This window comes from Prunus persica, chromosome G1, assembly GCF_000346465.2.
Source record: "Prunus persica cultivar Lovell chromosome G1, Prunus_persica_NCBIv2, whole genome shotgun sequence".
Taxonomy (NCBI): Eukaryota; Viridiplantae; Streptophyta; class Magnoliopsida; order Rosales; family Rosaceae; genus Prunus; species Prunus persica.
In genome coordinates this window covers 45,859,855-45,880,763 of record NC_034009.1, presented here as the reverse complement: position 1 = coordinate 45,880,763, position 20,909 = coordinate 45,859,855, and the positions used below count along the sequence as shown (strand labels likewise).

General features: G+C 37.4%; 1 protein-coding gene across 7 annotated transcripts; it reads right to left on the bottom strand.

The window, feature by feature from the left end:
* Positions 6,330-20,110, bottom strand: LOC18792806 (TMV resistance protein N). Of its 7 annotated transcripts, XM_020565083.1 has the most exons (9): positions 19,522-20,110; positions 18,100-19,204; positions 17,387-17,674; positions 16,370-17,227; positions 15,853-16,231; positions 7,603-8,076; positions 7,204-7,526; positions 6,827-7,037; positions 6,571-6,704 (listed from the first exon to the last, which is right to left on the bottom strand). In XM_020565083.1, exons 1-9 carry the CDS (start codon positions 20,034-20,036, stop codon positions 6,664-6,666), a joined length of 4,194 nt encoding a protein of 1,397 aa, XP_020420672.1. In that variant the 5' UTR covers positions 20,037-20,110; the 3' UTR covers positions 6,571-6,663. The 7 variants fall into 7 exon arrangements, with proteins under 7 accessions (XP_020420661.1, XP_020420656.1, XP_020420678.1 ...); XM_020565072.1 differs by having other exon boundaries at positions 6,330-7,037; positions 7,603-7,887; positions 15,664-16,231; XM_020565067.1 differs by having other exon boundaries at positions 6,330-7,037.

Here is a 20,909-nt window from a genome sequence, read left to right as displayed (position 1 = left end):
CAAGGGCCAACTTTGTCATTTGGAGAATTTTTTTTAAATATAAAATCATCAATCTTTGGTTGAAAATTCAATGAAAAGGAATTTTGTGAAAACAATTTAAAACCTCAAGGGGTGTTCTTGTAATTTCAAAAACCTCAAGGAGTTTTGTGAAAAAGTCGAAAACCTCATGAGGTGTTAGTGTAAATAACTCAAAATGGAGACATTAAATTTCTATTGAAAAGTTGATATGGATACAAATAATGCAGTTGTATAAAAGATTTTATTGAGAAGAGAGAGAGAGAGAGAGAGAGAGAGAGAGAGAGAGATTTTATTTAAGGAACTTTTTTGAACCGTTGGATGTTACATCCAACGGTGGGTGATCACAGCCTCTTGGACTCCTGTGGTCCAAGAGATCGGAGCTATATATATATAGCGGATCCGTGGAACCATATTTTTGACACAAGTTTTGACACAATTTTTGGGCCATTAGATTACTTCACTTTTAATTGTTGAGATTAAATCAAACATGACAAATAGTTTTAATGTTTTAAATAAACAATCATTAATTTTATTTTCTCTCCCATAAAAATAAAATAAAATAATTTTCTCTCTCCTCCTTTTTTTCTTGGAAACGCAATCTCTTTTATTGATAGCATCCTTTTTTACTTGGAACTCTAATCTCTCTTCTTTCTCACGCATACCTCTCTCTCTCTCTCTCTCTCTCTCTTTTCCTGGGACAAAAAAAAACCTCCATCTTTCGTTATAGAGCTGAGAATCATTCCTTTTTATTGAGATTTGCATTTGAACGGTGAAGATCAAAATCAAGTATAATCTGTCTGGCATGAGCATGATCAAAATCACTCATTGTCGCCAAGTTACCAAATCTGCAGAGTTTAGGCTATGGCTACCAATGATTTCAAGCACATTGGCATAGCAAGCCGCATTAACACATGGAAACTGTACTTATATGCACTTGAACCAATTCTAAATCATGAGATATTTCCACGGAAGCACATAAAATGGAGGGGATTGAGGTAGAGAGAGATTCTATTAAGTCTGATAAATTTTAGTACATACATTATCTGTAATAACCCAAACCTAAATTAATATTTAATTATTAATTTATTAAGAAGGAAAGACAATTTTGCCCTTGAAATAATTTATTAAAGAAAAGTTGACTTTTTTACCGAGAAGGAATTTGACAATTCCACACACACCGTTGCGTAGAGCACGACGAAACGAGTCCGTAGACACGAAGTGGGCTCGAATCAAAGCTTTAACGACGAAAATACGGTTAAAATACTCTGAGGGGCAAAATGATAATTTGAAAAATCAGATTGTAAAAACCTCATTCTCTCTCCCTCAGTCTCTCTTCCCTCCCTCTCCCGACGTCCTCCCTTCAGCCACTTTACAAATCTCCGTCACTAACCACCCCAAGTCGCAAGACCGGAGCCAAAACGACCGGCCAAGCCTCGCCGTCAACCTTAGCCCACCTCGATGCCAGCCGCCGCCGTGATCCCGCTGGAAAACCACGAAAACCACCAGTTTTCGTTCGAAACTTCATGGCCGTCGATCTCCGTCATCCGGCCACCAAATCGAACGAACAAGGTATGGATCCTTACCTATTTTTCACGACTTAGCTGCTGGTTGGGTAGGATTGGAACGATTTCTAGCCTAGATAGATCAAACCACGATCCAAAGTTTCGCCGATTTTGAGTTTGAAATTCCGGCTACTTCCGGCCAGTTTTTGGGGTAAGTCCAAGAACACAAGTGGTTTCAAATAGGGTATTTTACCTAGGACAGGAGTTTGGGCCAGCGGTTTGGTGATTTTCTAACCGCCTGAAATTTATCAAGCCACCTGCGCGCTGCCCGCGCGTGTGGTGGCGTGTGGGCAGTTTAGTGGAGCTCACTTTCAGTCCTAGAATGATCCTCGTGTTGTCACGAGCGCGTAAGAATTCACGGATCTCAATTTGGATACCGTTTGAACCTCGAATCAATTTTTACATATTGTGCGATATCCGGGTTCAATACTGTTGAGCCGTCGGATCGTAATCATTTTCAGATATGTTAATTTAGACCATTCCAGGATCGTAGAATTCGACGGATTGTGAATCGGAGTTCCGGATACTCCGAAATCGCGAACCCTAGGGCTAGGGTTTAGAAATCATGCGATTGTACAATCGTGATCAATTCGATCGTCCGATCGAGATCAAAGCCTCGGGACATGTGTCCTAGGTATATTGGAACTTTTAGAGGCTTCCAAATCATATTGTGAGGTCCTGGACCCGCAGGGTCCCGGGTTGACTTTTTGGGACTTTAGCGCTTTTTGAGTCCCAAGATACTGCTAAACTATTCCAAGTGGAAGGAAAGCGTTTTTTGGGCATAGGAACAACTTTAATCTGACGCACGTACTTCTAGAGCTGGAGTTCAGGGTTTTTAAATGAATACTATATTGAGTATTGTATCAATAGAATATTATGGTTATTGAATCAGGCACCCGGGCACCAGTTGACCCACAGGAGGGACCTTCAAGAGGTCCAGCGAGCACGGACCATCTGTGAGTGGACTCTTTGTTTTTATAAATGAATTTAAGCAGTTCAGTTACAGTATTTGATCTTGAATAAGTTTTATTGAAGAATTAGTGTTTTATAAGCTGTTATATGCTTTTAACTATTTTGTTTTGCATGATGCCGAGTGGAATCTCCTTTAAAGGATATAGGAAAAGAAATTCTAGTGAATTATCAGATTGTCAGATAAATGGCAGCAGAATTTTAGAGTTCACAGAAATTCAGTTATTCAATAGATTTTCTTCAGAAACTTTATATTTTCCTAAACCACCTTAGGTACCCAGATATATAGATGTTGCCTTCGGTAAATAAGTTGCCTTCAGATTAAATGTTGCCTTCGGATTTTATTGGTTGCCTTCGGTTTAGTCAGCATGCTTGATAGTTCCCCCACGAGTTCTATGGTACCCGAACTCGTGTGGAGCGAGTAATGCGGATCATGTGGACTACAGTCCCCTAAATCCTGCGAGTTGCGGCTCGGATTCACCTTGTGTCACTGAGACATGCGAGTACGTATCACCTATGGTGATGCAATGAATTGACGGATATTAGAAATTTGCGGAAATAAGGGGTACACCTATGTGGTAGTTTTAAACTGTTTTCAATGCCTTAAGAAATTAATGTTGACCATGAGTATGATTGGCATATATATGTATAATTATATGAGTGCATTGATTTCAGTACGAATATAATAAAGAGAATAATTTAGTTTGTATACCTGTTTTTACAGTGGGGTTAGTATGTTCATCTGTATTTTTCTAAACTTTATTTTTGGGTCCACTCACCCTTTTTAATGTTTTGCGCCCCCAAACAGTAGGCGTGCACAAGGATCCACCACCGGGCCGTTTTCCACCTTCCGCGCTTTCCTTTTTGATGTAGGACTTTTGGTTTGTAAAAGAATTGACTCCTTTGTAAATTCTTAGTAGTCGCTCTGATAATTTGCCCTAGAATTAGAATTTTACTGTTGGAATGTATATATACGTATGCTGGTAGTTGGTTGTGTATATATGCTTGTTTGGCAGGTGTAAATGTTTTGGTATTGATCCAATTTTAAGGGAGACTCTGCCAATTTTTCGGTAGGAGTCAAACTTGTTATTTTATTGTGCTTTGTAGGGAAGGGCAATTAGGTCATTCGTGCCTGACATCTGCCAGGTGTCGAATAAGCACAGGGTCCGGCTCGAATTCCAAAGTGAAATTTGGGTCGGGTCCTGTCATTATCCAATCAATAGTCAGTCAGGAGTTTCGAGAGTATAATGTGCCATATTGAAAAACCAGAAAAAGAAGTGTTGGAATTATTTCATGGAAACAAACTAGGATGTCCTTAATTTTTTCAGTTACTGGAGAATTCATACGGTTAGTTTGCAGTTACTGGAGAGAGAGAGAGAAAAAAAAATGGAGGTTTTTTTTGGCCTTAGGAAAGAGAGGGAGAGAGAGGTATAAGTGAGAAAGAAGAGAGATTAGAGTACCAAGTAAAAAAGGATACTACCAAGAAAAGAGATTACGTTTTCAAGAAAAAAGGGAGGAGAGAGAAAATTATTTTATTTTATTTTTATGAGAGAGAAAATAAAATTAATGATTGTTTATTTAAAACATTAAAACTATTTGTCATGTCTGATTTAATCTCAACCATTAAAAGTGGAGTAATCTAATGGCCCAAAACTTTTGTCAAAAATATAGTGTCACGGATCCGTCCTCATATATATATATATATATATATGTTTTTTTTTTTAAAAGTGACGTATATATTGAGTGGAAACACAAAAGCTACAAGCATGTTTTACATATATATATATATCCATATTTCTCACCAAAATGAGACTTAGCTAGGTTTTATCCTGACGTATGATTTGATTAATAATGTATTTAATAAATGTGAGACAACAATATGTATTGATCAATAGTTAATGATTGAGAGGCTCCTAAGAACTTTCAATTCTTTCCTTTCTTATTGATTAAAAAATATCTGATAGTTATGTTCGTTCTTCAAAAATAATTTAGTTATGTGTTATATGAGAAAAGATGTATACAACTATGTAATTTTTATATTAAATATATCATCACGTATATTATAACATTATAATACGTAGCACTTCAAATAATAATATCCCTTAACAGTTTCGTAATACCACTCAATAATTTCTTGTATATTACTGTACAATATTCTCTTTTCTTCCATTGTCCATGACAGGTGTTAGAAGTTGACTTGAGCTTATGTTGCATAGAAATTTGATGCACTTGAGATCTGGTAGTCTTGGTTGGTCCTCAGCCTCTGTTGGAACTTGGGATGCTCACGTGTAGAAATTATTTTGAGGACGATAAACGTGAGGGATGAATGTGGAGCCCAGTGAGCACTGTAATGTGTAAGTTTGCAGCTAAGAGGCATTGAGAGCATACCTTAAAAACTCTTCCTCTTCCTTTTTTTACTTTTATGGCATTCGAGTGTAATATTTTGCACAATGCCAAGCAACAATTGGTACTTTCTGGTGGCCACTTAGGGCAGCATGACTCATACGTGATGCTAGCTAGCATTCCCATGCTCCATTCTGATTGCATACTATGGCAATGGAAAAGAAGTTTTACTACTTTAGTATGTTAGTTTGTTGTCATCTTAGAATTGACATTTTAAATGTCTTTGTTTATATTGTTGAAGTTTATTTAATGAAGTTTTTATTGAATTAAAAATAATAATAAAATAATCTGGTTATTACAATGAATTGTGGGGATACCCCTGTGAAGTATGTGTGTAATTTAAAAAAAAAGGAATATTCTTAACATCATACTGTAGCTGTATGGTTTAAAATTTAATATTACGAGTTTAAAAAAAAAATGGAGACATACAGTGTGTAAAAAGATTACAAATTTATTGTAATCACCTTATCTACCATTAGTTTTCTAAATAAAAAAATAATGCATTAAATTTCTATTGAAAAGTTGATATAAATACAAATGCAGTGTGTCAAAGTTGTATGAAAGATGGATATCAAGACAAAGAGGGTTCTATTCAAGAGCCAAAAGCATAAGATATCTTTTTTTTTGGGCGGTTTTGTAATGGGTATTTTGTAACACAGTGGGCTGGGCAGGTTTTGAGTTTTTTATATGAAAATTTGTGTTTGGGTATCTAGTAATATTATTGCAGTGGTAGTTTTTAAATTGTACAATATCATTGCAGCTGGGCTGTTTTATAAAATTTGGATTGCATAGGATTCTTCTATATTTTGGGATCTATGTTTGGGCTTAAATGTGAAGCTCATGTATTATTCGGCCTTGTAAAGAGCTATCTCATATAAATACCTCTATTTTTTTTTCTACGATCCAGGAGTATTTTATTTTGTGCACGAGTGGTTTGTAATGTTTCATGTGTGAATGAGGTCTGAAGTGTACGTTGCTGCTTATGCTGACATGTGTCTGCTACCTACAGAAATGAAGAGTGCACCAGAATGTGACATGTGGGGCTTTGGGACAGGTGGTGGTCTCTACGTGGCTCTCTCATTTGAGTCATCTCATCACCAAACCATTGAAGTAGATTTCCTATTGAAATTTGTAATTATTTTCCACTGCATGATTTATTTCCTTGTGCCTCTGCCTCGATCTCCATCTCCATCTCTTCCTCAGATTTCAAGGTTGCATATGCACTTCTCTGATTCTGGCTACAGAACCGAAACACAGTTGGTTACATCCAGAGCCCAGAAAATGGGATGGAGTTTTGGCAAGTGTTGTTTTAACCGGCATTGGGGTGTTGGTCTAATTCAGGGGTAAGTTAGGTGTGCAAGGCACGTGAGTTGTTAGTTGTGTATGTGAATTACTTGGACAGATGTATAAAGTGTAATAGCGCTGTAGCTTAAAAGATTAAGAAATACAGTCTCTGCTTCATCATGGCTTCTTCTTCTTCCCCCATCAAGATTGATGGCTTGCTCAGTATGGTTACCATTCGTCTCAGCGACAACAATTTCTTCAAATGGACTCATCAACTCCCCCTCAAAAATCCCCATTTGTTTCCAAATCATACAAATGACGATCCGATTTATTTTCCTTCATGAGTTTGTCCCATTCTAGATGAACCCCTGTCTTCTTCACTCTCACAAAATCAACATCATCAGGCGTTACAAGAATCGATACGTGGTTACCGCCTTCCAAACGGAGCACATCGTTTGACAATTGTCCCTGCCAAAGATAATGGTCTACAGGTCTAAAAAACCAATGGTCTTCTCTTAAGGAGGCAAATGCTATCTTGGCGTGCAAAGCTGTTCGTTTGGTAAGATTTCTAACGATAATGCCAATAGTACCTTCAAGTTTTGGACCTTCAGAATCTACGAGTTTTGGCATGTCTGAAGAGTAAACGAAGCATATAGTTAACCCTTTTAAATCACGACCCATGATTCTTTGAGGAACTTCAAAGAAGACGATATTGTCCACATGATTGACGAATTTGAACCACTCAGGAATATCATAAATTCCATTCAAATAAATTCCACCAAATCCGCAAGAAGTCCATCTCTGCACACCAGAACCAATACGTTCTTATACATGCATGCATATATCATTATATAGGCAGCATCTGCAGCTGTGCCTCTGTGTTTTTGTGTGTGTGTGTGTGTGTGTGTGTGTGAGAGAGAGAGAGAGAGAGAGAGAGAGAGAGAGAGAGAGAGAGAGAGAGAGAGACCTGTAGGATGTTGTTCCTAAAATCGGTAGTCAGATTGGTGCAGCGTTCCATATGAATCCTTGTCATGGAGTCTAATGACTTATCCAGGCCTGGAACCTCAGTGAGTCTGAACGAATCACAGAGATACAATTCTCTCATATTCGACATTTTTGAAAATTCTGGAATTCTTTCCAATTTTGGGCAGCCATTTGCTTTCAGAACATACAAATTGGTTGGTAAATCTGGGATTGCACGAAGTTTTCTGCATGCATTTAAACACAAGACCTCGAGCTTTGAAAGACCAGCGAGACTTGGGATTGCATCCTTAGTTAACCTCCGGCAGCCTGCAAGCCATAACTCAATTAAAGAGTTTAAGCCATGTAACGAAAGGGGTAAAAGACAGAATTTCAAAATTCTCACCAGATAGAGATAAAATTCTCAACTTCTTCAATTTTACTATGGAAGATGGAATTTTTCTGATGGCTGTGTTATCTGCTTTCAAAATTGTCAATGATACCATGTCCCCTAAGCCATCAGCCAAGTTTTGAAATCTTGAACAACCATTCAGTATAAGAGTTTCAATAGACTTGGATTTATAGAAAGTCAGTGGGAGACCCTTTAGCATTCGGCAGTCTTCAAGATTTACCAAAGAAAGTCTTCCAAGATTCCCGATGGATGAGTGAACCTTAATCAACTCCTTACAACCTTTCAATATCAACTTATCGAGATTTGGGAATTTTGAAAAGTCTGGTGATTTTGTTATGTGATTATCATCTTCGACATGAATGATGTCATCATCATTGACCAGATTTTGAGATGGGCGTCGTTCATACGCACAAAGATGGTAATCAATCATATTTTCGTTCATAAATTTGTCCCATACCAGACTAACACCTGTTTTCTTCACCATCCAATTATATTCGTCTATTATTTCAATAAAGACTTTATCACCGTCTTGCAATTTGAGCTCGTCATTTGATAACTGTCCCTGCCAAAGATAATGACCCTTAGTTCGACAATCGGGTATGATCCTGGCTTCAAGCTCAGTACCCTTGGTCATGTTTTTAATGCTAATGCGAAAACCACGACTGAACCGTTTAGAAGAGGGAGAGAAGCCGAAGGACAAAGTCAACCCTTTCAAATTACGACCATCACTTTGAGGCACAGTGACATACACAGTATCATCGTCATGTACACAGTCGAACCAATCAGGAATATCATTTCCACTCAGAAAAATGCCACCATATCCGCAAGAAGTCCATCCCTATACCATGTAGAGCCAAATTTCTATAAGAAATACATTCTTATTGTATGCGACAGAAAGAGAAAGATGTATGTGTGTGTGTGCGAGAGAGAGAGAGAAGGATTGACCTGTAGGATGCTCTTCCTAAAGTCGGTAGTGAGATTAGTGCACTTTTCCATATGAATCCTTGTCATAGAGTTTAATGACTTATACAGGCCTGGAATCTCAGTGAGTTTGCCCGAATCAGGTAGATACAATTCTCTTATATTTGACATTTCTGAAAAATCTGGCATTTTTTTCAATGCAATGCAGCTACCTGCTCGTAAGACTTTCAAATTAATTGGTAAATCTGGAATTGCACAAAGATTTCTGCACTCATCTAAAGACAAATCTTGAAGCTGTGAAAGACAACTGAGGCTTGGAAGGCTCCGAAAGTAATTGCGTGCAAGATCTAATCTTTCTAAGGAAATTACGCTACCGAGATCCTTGGGGAATTCACCATCAGTTAAACTGCAGTCTGCAAGAGCTAATTCTCTTAAAGAGCTTAAACTTTGCAACGAAGGAGGCAAAAGATTTGTTGATGGCGACCTTTTCACATAACGTAAAGATAAAGCTTTCAGTTTCTTCAATTTTGATATGGAAGATGGTATTTGTCTTATGGCTGAAGAATCCGCTTTCAAAATTGTCAATGATTCCATGTCACCTAAGCCATCAGCCAAGTCTTTAAATCTTGAACAACGAATCAGTATAAGAGTTTCAATAGACTTGGATTTATAGAAATTCAGTGGGACATCCTCTAGATCGATGCAGCCTTCAAGATTTACCAAAGAAAGTCTTCCAAGATCCCCGATGGATGAGTGAACCTCAGACAATCTCACACAGTGTCGCAATATCAATTCCTCGAGATTTGGGAGTTTTGAAAAGTCTGGTGATTTTATTAGCCCATAGGAATAACTGAGATTAAGGATTTTCAAATTCTGATGCAACTGTTACACAAAAACAAAATTAGAATGGAAATTAAAATCCAAAAGGAAGGTCTCTGATACAGAAATTAAACCAAAATAAAGAGAATGTGAAGTATAATATTGTTAGTGTATAAGCATTGAGCTAATATGAGTTTAGGATAAATAAGCCTTGTGTTTAAATTGTGTATGCACTTAGTCTGGTAAATGACAAGTGAGAGGCCCTTCAATATGTAAGGCTAAAATAGCCACATGTAGCAACTTTAAGAATAGCTAGATGTGAGGCAGAGATTCAATATGACGTGTGTGGATCCAGCTAAGGCTAACGGTTATGAGATGCTCTTTGGCATGCTCATTTTTTCATTGAGAGAAATATAGTCCTCTCTGCTTTTCTGCAGAGAGAAGGAGAACTCTTCATTCATCAACCTTTTATTCTTTCTTCATTTTCATACCCAGAAAAACACAAACTCCATCAAATATATGTATAGAACCAGAAGGAAAGAACCAACAACAACTAGGTTGAGATTATTATACCTTGCAATCCTTCCAAACTATTTTGAGTTTGCTATTCTGCAGGTCTAAAGCAACTAGTTTTGGTTGATTAGGAAAGTCATCTGGTATGGACTCTAAAGGGAATCCATGCCAGCACAACGATATTAACTTTTTGGGAAAATCTTTGTAGTCTCCAGTGAGCTTTACGTTGCTGAGGTGGAGTAACCTCAGTTTTTTCATGTTGGTACATGATTCTGCACTGAAACTAGCCTTGTCAGACCATGGCATATCTAGAGCAACTCCTTCAATTTTTTTAGTTCCCTGTTAACAAAAGATATCGAGTTAGAAAAATGATTTACAAACATCAAAATCCGTGTATGTATTAACCAAAAAGGTATAATTAATAGTATTGGACCATGTTACGCCCTATAGTTTGTGTTTTGCAATCAATGCACATATTTTTTGTTGGTTATGCCTAATTGAGCTTTGATCTTAACGGATATAATATAAGAAATGGCAATGGGGTCTAGCGAAGTGAAAAATGGTCTAAACTTGCAGACTAAGGTCTCAGGTTCAAATGGTACCTTGGTAGTGTGGATGTGTGAGAACCCCCTCTTTTACTTTGATTTAGTGCTTGTACTAAACAAAATATAAAGAAATGGAAAAGGACATTTGAATTTATTATAGACACGGGATACATATGCTTCTCTTGCATGATGCATTCTAAAACTTTACTGGGAAAGTACTTACAGATTCATCGCGCAATACATCTATTACGTCTTCATGTTTCCACAATCTACTAAATTTTTCAGGGTGACCGCGGGCATTTTCATGAACGATCTCTCTTCCCATGTCCCGAAGCAAATCATGCATCATCAACTTGTTTTGCTCACTAACAGTTACAAGGCACCGTTCAATGAGGATAGGGATTCCTAGCGTTGCAGAAAAGCCACATCCATCTAATATTTGTGTGACATAGTCCTTGTCCATTCCAATAAAGAAACAAGATATATCAAGGAATGTACTTCTGTCTGTATGGTCAGGTAGCCTGTCAAAGCTTATTCTCAGTATTTTTGAAATTGCTTCATGAGGACTTCTTTCCAATCTCTCCAATTGGCTTTCCCATTCTAATGCGGTTCTTTTAATCAAAAAAGACCCTACGACTTGAAGTGCTAGTGGCAAGCCTTGACAGTAACGAATTACACGTTTTGAGAGGTCAAGATATTCTTGATCAAGATAACCACTTTCAAAGGCATGCCAACTAAAGAGCTCTAGAGCTTCTTCCTCATCCATTTCTTGAGCCATATACGTGCTATCCACTCCAACTTGCTCTAGCAAATGTTGATTTCTTGTTGTTATAACAATTCTACTTTCAGGACCAAACCAATCACGAGCTCCAGCTAATGCTTTTAGTTGCTGTAGATCATCTGCATCGTCAATTATGACAAGTGCTCTTTTACAGCAAAGTCTTTCTCTTATCATATCGATCCCTTTAGCAACAGAGCCAACCTTTATGCCCTGGCTTTTCAAGATATCATTTAGAAGTTGTTCTTGCAAACCAACCAGACCATTAATGGGTTCCCTCACGTTTGCAAGGAAACTCCTACCTTCAAAAATACGTTCAAATTTGTTATAAATGGTTTTGGCAAGCGTTGTTTTTCCAATGCCGCCCATCCCCAAAATACCAATCATGCGAACAACATCCTTAGAACCTGAATTTTCAATATTAATCATGCGAACAACATCGTTCACCCGAGAAGTAATTCCAACAAGGTGTCCGATGTCTAATTGGTATTTGCTGTACAACTGCTTATTAACCTCCCCAAGAATTTTCTGGATAAACTTTGCTTCATCCCTGGCAATTAAACAAAGAAGCAGAACTACGAATCATTCGATGTGGAACAAACTACAAGGTTACATTGAATCCCTAACTTAATAATTTAGAATTAAGATATAATTAACAATTAAGATTGGGATTTAACATCAAATGTTAAATGGATCTTACATTATCAAGTAAGAAAGAATACATAGTTAAAACCAAACAAACAAACACCAAAGTTCAAAGTCAAAAAGAAAGAATGCATAGTTAAAACTTAAAACATAGTTGGAAAAACAAAAACAAAAACAAAAAGGACAGAAAACATATGGTTGTCAAGTAAGGAGATGTTAATCCAAGGAACAAGAAATTAGTAATTACCCATCAGCATTTTTAAGATCTTCCCCACACAAATCTGCAGCTTGACTGAGAGCATTTCTCCACCGCTGTACCTTTTCTTTCTCATGTTTACCTTCACAGATGTCCGCTTCATGTTTCTCAAATGCCTGCGCAAACCTACCTGTTTGTTTCCGGACATCTGAAGCATCAACATTATAGAACAATGGAATAACCTTTTGCCCCAATCTTTCTCTACACTCCATGATCTTCACTAGCTCATCAAGACACCAACTGGACTCGGCATACCTCTTGGAGAAGACAATTATTGAGATCATGGACCCGTCGATTGCCTGCTCCAGTTGGGTTTTTATAAATTCCGCTCTTTTTAGCTCGTTGTCGTCAAGAAAGGTGCGGATTCCGTCATCAGATAATGCGGCGTGGAGGTGGCCTGTGAAGCCCTTGCGTGTGTCTTCACCTCTGAAGCTCAAGAACACTTGGTACTTCCAACGTTTTGACGAGGAAGATGGTGAGGATGAAGAGGAGGCTTTATGGGCTTTCCTGGCATCCATTAATTGATACTGGTTCAGATCAGACCAACTACAAATTATGCACAAGTTGGCCTTCCGATCCGACTTGAGCCGAAGAAGTTAGTGCCCGTTTGGCATTGCTTATTTGGGGTAATAAGTGATTTTTTTAAAATTTTGGGAAGCACAGCTCGTTTGGTAAACTATGAGAAAATCATTTATTGTTGAAAATTGCTGTGAGAGAAAGCTATAATGGAAAGCAGCTAATAAGGTAATTTCATTTTCTGATTATGCGGGAATCAGTTTCAAAGAGATGTTAGGTTTAATGATTATGCGGGAATTAGTACCAACAACACTTTTAACAAAAAGTTTACCAAACGCCAAACTGCTTTATCTCACAGCTGATTTCTCTCACAGCAAATTTGACAGCGATTATTTTCACAGCACAGCAATGCCAAACAGGCCCTTATTTCATAATCAATTATTTTTTCTGGGCAGTGGTTTGTGTGTTGCAGCGCAAAGTCAAGGTCCTCAAACGTTTCAGTCGACAAAAGCAAAAGTTCCCATGTGGGGAGAACAGTGAAAAGATAATATCTTTTTGGCTGCACGATCTACTGGACGGGTAAGATTGAAGGTATGCAAGGAAGCTTAGGGGAAAGAGACATGAAAAGAGGGGGAAGAGACGAGCACAAAGTCTAATTAAAAAAAAAAGAAAAAAGAAGAAGAAAAACACAAGTCTTGTTTGAGTTTGTTTTCATAAAATCCATTTTCATTGATTGTTTGTACAAAAATTGATGATTTTATTTATTAAAATAAAAACTTATGTAAATGATAAAATTAACCTCAATGAAGTATATGCAATCTAGTGTCAAAGGCCAACTTTGTTATTTGGAGAATTTTTTTTTTGTATAAAATCATCAATCTTTACATGAAAAATCAATGAAAATGAGTTTTGTGAAAACATTTTAACAAATCAAGAGGTGTTCTTGTCATTTCTAAAACCTCAAGGAATTTTGTGAAAAAACAGAAAACCTCATAAGGTGTTAGTGTAAATAACTCAAAATGGAGACATACAGTGTGTAAAAATATTACAAATTTATTGTAATCACCTTATCTACCACTAGTTTTTTAAACGAAAAGATAATTTTTATTGAAAAGTTGATATAGATACAAATAATGCAGTGTGTCAAAGGACTATATATAATGTAGTTGTATGAAAGATGGATATAAAGAGAAAGAGGGTACTAATCAAGTGCCAAAAGCATAAGATATCATGTTTTTGTAAAAAGGTGGGCTGGGCAGGTTTTGGTTTTTTTTTTTGTGAAAAATTGTGTTTGGGTATCTAGTAATATTATTGCAGTGGTAGTTTTTTAAATTGTTCTTAACCAGCATTGGGGTGTTGGTCTAATTCAGGGGTGAGTTGGGTGTGCAAGGCACGTGAGTTGTTAGTAGTGTACGTGAATTAGTTAGACAATTGTATAAAGTGTAATAGTGTTGTGGCTTAAAAGATTAAGAAATACATAAATCAAGATTGCAATTTCTCTCTACTTCTCTTCCCCATGCTTCTCTGCATATGTTGGTATCAATCGATCCTATCCTCCTTGTCTTTGATTTCTTCCCTTGTTCTCTATGTTTCTTGAAATGGAGTCAACTCCCCCTGAAAAATCCCGATTTGTTTCCAAATTATACAAATGAGGATCCGGATTATCCATATTTTCCTTCATGAGTTTGTCCCATTCTAGATGAATCCCTATCTTCTTCACTCTCACAAAATCAACATCATCAGGCCTTACAAGAATGGAGACTTGGTCCCCGCCTTGCAAACGGAGCACATCGTTTGACAACTGTCCCTGCCAAAGAAAATCGTCTTCAGGTCCCATCAAAACAAATGGTCTTTTGGTCTTCTGTAAGTTCTTAAGGAGGCAAATGCTATCTTGGTCTGCAAGTAGTGGCGGACTTATTAAGGCGCAAGGAGGTGCAGCTGCACTTTTCTTTGCTGGAAAAATCATTGTAGGTGCTTCAAATTGCCCCTTTGCTCAACTGATGTACATATTACTTTATTTCCATTTTTAACATTTAAGTAAATGTCTTTGTCCTTTTACTTTTATTTATTTTTATATTACTTCATTTACTTAAGTTTACAATGTAAATAAGGAAGTACCCCCCATTTGGATTCAAATAAAAATACTAGAAAATCAAATTCCCACCAAATCAAAATACGAAAATTCGGTTTTAGTGCCAAATACAATTTAGGCTAGAAATGATGGCTTATTAAGTCAATATATACTGTGTGTGAGAGAGAGAGAGAGAGAGAGAGAGAGAGAGAGAGAGAGAGAGAGAGAGAGAGAGAGAGAGAGACCTGTAGGATGCTGTTCCTAAAATCCGCAGTGAGATTGGTGCAGCCTTCCATATGAATCCTTGTCATGGAGTTTAATGACTTATCCAAGCCTGGAACCTCAGTGAGTTTGAACGAATCATTGAGATACAATTCTCTCATATTCGACATTTTTGAAAAATCTGGAATTGTTTCCAATTTTGGGCAGTCATTTGCTTTCAGAACATACAAATTGGTTGGTAAATCTGGGATTGCACGAAGGTTTTTGCATGCATTTACACACAAGACTTTGAGCTTTGAAAGACCAGCGAGACTTGGTAGGCTACGAAAGTCATTGCCTCCAAGAAGCAGATCTTCTAAGGAAATTAGGCTACATAGATCCTTAGGGATTGCATCCTCAGTTAACCAGCAGCCTGCAAGACATACATAACTCAAAAGAGTTTAAGCCATGTAACGAAAGGGGTAAAAGATTTCCAAATTCTCACCAGATAGAGATAAAATTCTCAGCTTCTTCAATTTGACTATGGAAGATGGAATTTGTCTGATGCCTGTCTTATCTGCTTCCAAAATTGTCAATGATACCATATTCCCTAAGCCATCGGCCAAGTTTTGAAATCCTGAACAACCATTCAGTATAAGAGTTTCAATAGACTTGGATTTATAGAAATTCAGTGGGAGGTCCCTTAGCCTTCTACAACATTGAAGATTTACCAAAGAAAGTCTTCCAAGATCTCCGATGGAAGAGTGAACCTTAGACAAGCGCTTACAACCTTTCAATATCAACTTCTTGAGATTTGGGAATTTTGAAAAGTCTGGTGATTTTGTTATGTGATTATCATCTTCGACATGAATGATGTCATCATCATTGACCAGATTTTGAGATGGGCGTCGTTCATACGCACAAAGATGGTAATCAATCATATTTTCGTTCATAAATTTGTCCCATACCAGACTAACACCTGTTTTCTTCACCTTGACCTTCACCCTATAATAATCCTCCACTATTATTTCAATCAAGACTTTATCACCGTCTTGCAATTTGAGCTCGTCATTTGATAACTGTCCCTGCCAAAGATAATAACCCTCAGTTCGACAATCGGGTATGATCCTGGCTTCAAGCTCAGTACACTTGGTCATGTTTTTAATGCTAATGAGAAAACCAATAATGAAAAGTTTTGAAAAGGAGAAACCGAAGGACAAAGTTAACCCTTTCAAACTTCGACCATCACTTTGAGGCACAGTGAAATACACAATATCATCGTCATGGACACAGTGGAACCAATCAGGAATATCATTTCCACTGAGAAAAATGCCACCATATCCGCAAGAAGTCCATACCTATACCATGTAGAGCCAAATTTCTATAAGAAATACATTCTTATTGTATGTGGTAGAAAGAGAAAGATGTATATGTGTGTGTGTGTGTGTGTGTGTGTGAGAGAGAGAGAGAGAGAGAGAGAGAGAGAGAGGACTAACCTGTAGGATGTTCTTCCTAAAATCGGCAGTGAGTTTAGTGCACTTCTCCATATGAATCCTTGTCATGGAGTTTAATGACTTATACAGGCCTGGAATCTCAGTGAGTTTGCCTGAATCACGTAGATACAATTCTCTTATATTTGACATTTCTGAAAAATCTGGCATTTTTTCCAATGCAATGCAGCCATCTGCTCGTAAGACTTTCAAATTTGTTGGTAAATCTGGGATTGCACGAAGATTTTTGCACTTATGTAAAGACAAATCTTGAAGCTCTGAAAGACGACTGAGGCTTGGTAGGCTGCAAAAGTCATTGCATGCAAGATCTAACCTTTCTAAGGAAATTAGGCTACCGAGATCCTTGGGGACTGCATCATTAGTTAAACTACAGTTTGCAAGAGCTAATTCTCTTAAAGAGCTTAAACTATGCAATGAAGGAGGCAAAAGATTTGTTGATGGCAACCCTTTCACATAACATAAAGATAAAGCTTTCAGTTTCTTCAATTTTAATATGGAAGATGGTATTTGTCTTATGGCTGTCACATCTGCTTTCAGAGTTGTCAATGATACCATGTCCCCTAAGCCCTCAGCCAACTTTTCAAAACTTGAACAACCATTAAGTATAAGAGTTTTAATAGACTTGGATTTATAGAAATTCAGTGGGAGATCCTCTAGATCGGTGCAGCCTTTAAGATTTACCAAAGAAAGTCTTCCAAGATCCCCGATGGATGAGTGAACCTTAGACAAACTATGACAGGATTTCAATATCAATTCCTCGAGATTTGGTAGTTTCATAAAGTCCGGTGATTTTGTTAGAAAATAGGAATGACTGAGATTAAGGATTTTCAAATTCTGATGCAACTGTTACACAAAAACAAAATTAGAATGGAAATTAAAATCCAAAAGGAAGGTCTCTGATACAGAAATTAAACCAAAATGAAGAGAAGGTGAAGTATAATATATGTATAGAACCAGAAGGAAAGAACCAACAACAACTAGTTTTGGTTGAGATTATTATACCTTGCAATCCTTCCAAACTATTTTGAGTTCGCTATACTGCAGGTCTAAAGCAACTAGTTTTGGTTGCGTAGGAAAGTCATCTGGTATGGACTTTAAAGGGAATCTACGCCAGCACAACCATATTAACTTTTTGGGAAAATCTTTGTACTCTCCAGTGAGCTCTACTCCGCTGAGGTGGAGTAACCTCAGTTTTTTCATGTTGGTAAATGCTTGTGCACTGAATTTAGTCAAATCTAGATCCGAATCTAGATCCAAATCTAGAGCAACTCCTTCAATTTTTTTGGTTCCCTGTTAACGAAAGATACCGAGTTAGAAAAATGATTTACAAACATGAAAAATCCATGTATGTATTAACCAAAAGGTATAATTAATAGTATTGGACCATGTTACGCCCTAAAGTTTGTGTTTGCAATCAAAGCTATATTTTTTGTTGGTTATGCCTAACTGAGCTTTGATCGTAATGGATATAATATAAGAAATGGCAACAAGGTCTAGCAAAGTGAAAAATGGTCTAAACTTGCAGACTAAGTTCTCAGGTTCAAATGGCACCTTGGTAGTGTGAATGTGGGAGAACCCCCTCTTTTACTTTGATTTAGACTATCGCTTGTACTAAACAAAAAAATAAATAAATGGAAAAGGACATTTTAATTTATTATAGACACGGGACTTCTCTTGCATGATGCATTCTAAAACTTCACTTGCAAAGTACTTACAGATTCATCGCTCAATACATCTGTTACGTCTTCACGTTTCCACAATCTACTAAATTTTTCACGGTGACCCTGGGCATTTTCATAAACAATCTCTCTTCCCATGTCTCGAAGCAAATCATGCATCATCAGCTTGTTTTCCTCACTAACAGTTACAAGGCACCGTTCAATGAGGACACTGATTCCTATCGGTTGAGCAAAGCCACATCCCTTTAATATTTGTGTTACATAGTCCTTGTCCATTCCTATAAAGAAACAGGATATATCAAGGAATATCTCTCTCTTTTCCTCATCAGGTAGCCCGTCAAAGCTTATTCTGAGTATTTTTTGAATATCTCCATCAGGACTTCTTTCCAATTTCTCCAAATGGCTTTCCCACTCCGCTGTGGGTCTTTTAATCAGAAAAGACCCTACAACTTCAAGTGCTAGAGGCAAGCCTCGACAGTAACGAATTACACGTTTTGAGAGGTCAAGATATTCTTGATTAGGATAACCACTTTCAAAGGCATGCCAACCAAAGAGCTCTAGAGCTTCTTTTTCATCCATTTCTTCAGCCATATAAGTGCCATCCACTCCAATTTGCTCTAGCAAATGTTTATCTCTTGTTGTTATAATAATTCTGCTTCCAGGACCAAACCAATCACGAGCTCTAGCTATTGCTTTTAGTTGCTGTAGATCATCTGCATCGTCAATTATGACAAGTGCTCTTTTACAGCAAAGTCTTGCTCTTATCATATCGATCCCTTTAGCAACAGAGCGAACCTTTATGCCCTCGCATTTCAAGATATCATTTAGAAGTTGTTCTTGCAAACCAACCAGACCATTAATGGGTTCCCTCACGTTTGCGAGGAAACTCCTACCTTCATAGCTACCTTCAACTTTGTTATAAATGGCTTTGGCAAGCGTTGTTTTCCCAATGCCGCCCATCCCCAAAATACCAATCATGCGAACAACATCCTTAGAACCTGAATTTTCAATATCAATCATGCGAACAACATCTTTCAGCCGAGAAGTAATTCCAACAAGGTGTTCGATGTCTAATTGGTATTTGCTGTACAACTGCTTATTAACCTCCCCAAGAATTTTCTTGACAAACTTTGCTTCATGCCTGGCAATTAAACGAATCATTCGATGTGGAACAAACTACAAGGTTAAATTGAATCCCTAACTTAATAATTTAAAATTAAGATTGGGATTTAACATCAATGTTAAATGGATCTTACATTATCAAGTAAGAAAGAATGCATAGTTAAAACCGAACCAAACCAAACCAAACCAACAAACAAACAAAGTTTAAAGTCAAAAAGAAAGAATGCATAGTTAAAACTTAAAACATAGTTGGAAAAACAAAAACAGAAAGGACAGAAAACATCTGGTTGTCAAGTAAGGAGATGATAATCCAAGGAACAAGAAATTAGTAATTACCCATTGTCAGCATTTTTAAGATCTTCCCCACACAAATCTGCAACTTGAGTGAGAGCCTTTTTCCATCGCTTTACCTTTTCTTTCTCATGTTTACCTTCATGTTTCTCAAATGCTTGTGCAAAACTACCTTTTTGGTTCCGGACATCTGAAGCATCAACATTGTAGAACAATGGAATAACCTGTTGCCCCAATCTTTCTCTACACTCCATGATCTTCACCAGCTCGTCAAGACACCAACTTGAATCGGCATAACTCTTGGAGAAGACAATTATGGAGATCATGGACCTGTCGATTGCCTGCTCCAGTTGGGTTTTTATAAATTCTGCTCTTTCTAGCTCGTTGTCGTCAAGAAAGGCGCTGATTCCGGCATCAGATAATGCGGCGTGGAGGTGGCCTGTGAAGCCCTTGCGTGTGTCTTCACCTCTGAAGCTCAAGAACACGTCGTACTTCCAACGTTTTGATGAGGAGGATGGTGAGGATGAAGATGAGGCTTTATGGGCTTTCCTGGCATCCATTAATTGATACTGGTTCGATTTGAGCAGAAGAAGTTATTTCGTAATTAATTAATTTTTCTGGGCAGTGGTTTGTGTGTTACCGCGCAGACGTATAAATTAGAAATACGCATAGTCAAGGTTCCTCGAACGTCTCAGTCGACAAAAGCAAAAGTTCCCACGTGGGGAGAACAGTGAAAAGATAATATGTTTTTTTGGCAACACGATCTACTGGACGGCTAAGATTGAAGGTCAGGAAAATGCAAGGAAGCTTAGGGGAAAGAGGCATGAAAAGAGAGGGAAGAGACGAGCACAATGTCCAATTAAAAAAAAAAAAGAAGAAAGACACAAGTATTGAACTGAGGTTATTACTTTATTTATAATTTTAATTTAAATATTCTATATATATATATACATGTATTAGTTATATATATATATATATATATATATTAGTTTAGTCAACTCCAGAGTTGACAGATGAATCTGTTGATTCTCCAGCTTTAAAGTGGTTATCTATTCAATTCAACTCTCACACAAGCATGGAGCTTTTGCACATATTGTGGATGAAATTCAAATGGGCAGTGCATCTATGGGGTGTAAAGACATATCCTATAGTCTGAGAAGGTTAGGCCAGTCCAAATTCTCTCAAATTTAGATATGGCATTCTGCGTACACATCTGCTGGAAAAACTCTCATGGAGGAGGCAACTTCATCGGAGCAATGGAAGTTCCAATCGGACTTATTCAATTTGATTGACCGTCACCAACACTTTCTTCGAACATGCTTTAATTTGTGACAATATGAGAAGGCTACGACGTCACCGGTCCAAGTGCTCCCACATTTGAATACGTTATTCATGAAGGAGTCAACTTTATTTGAGCATCATAAGTTGCTCAT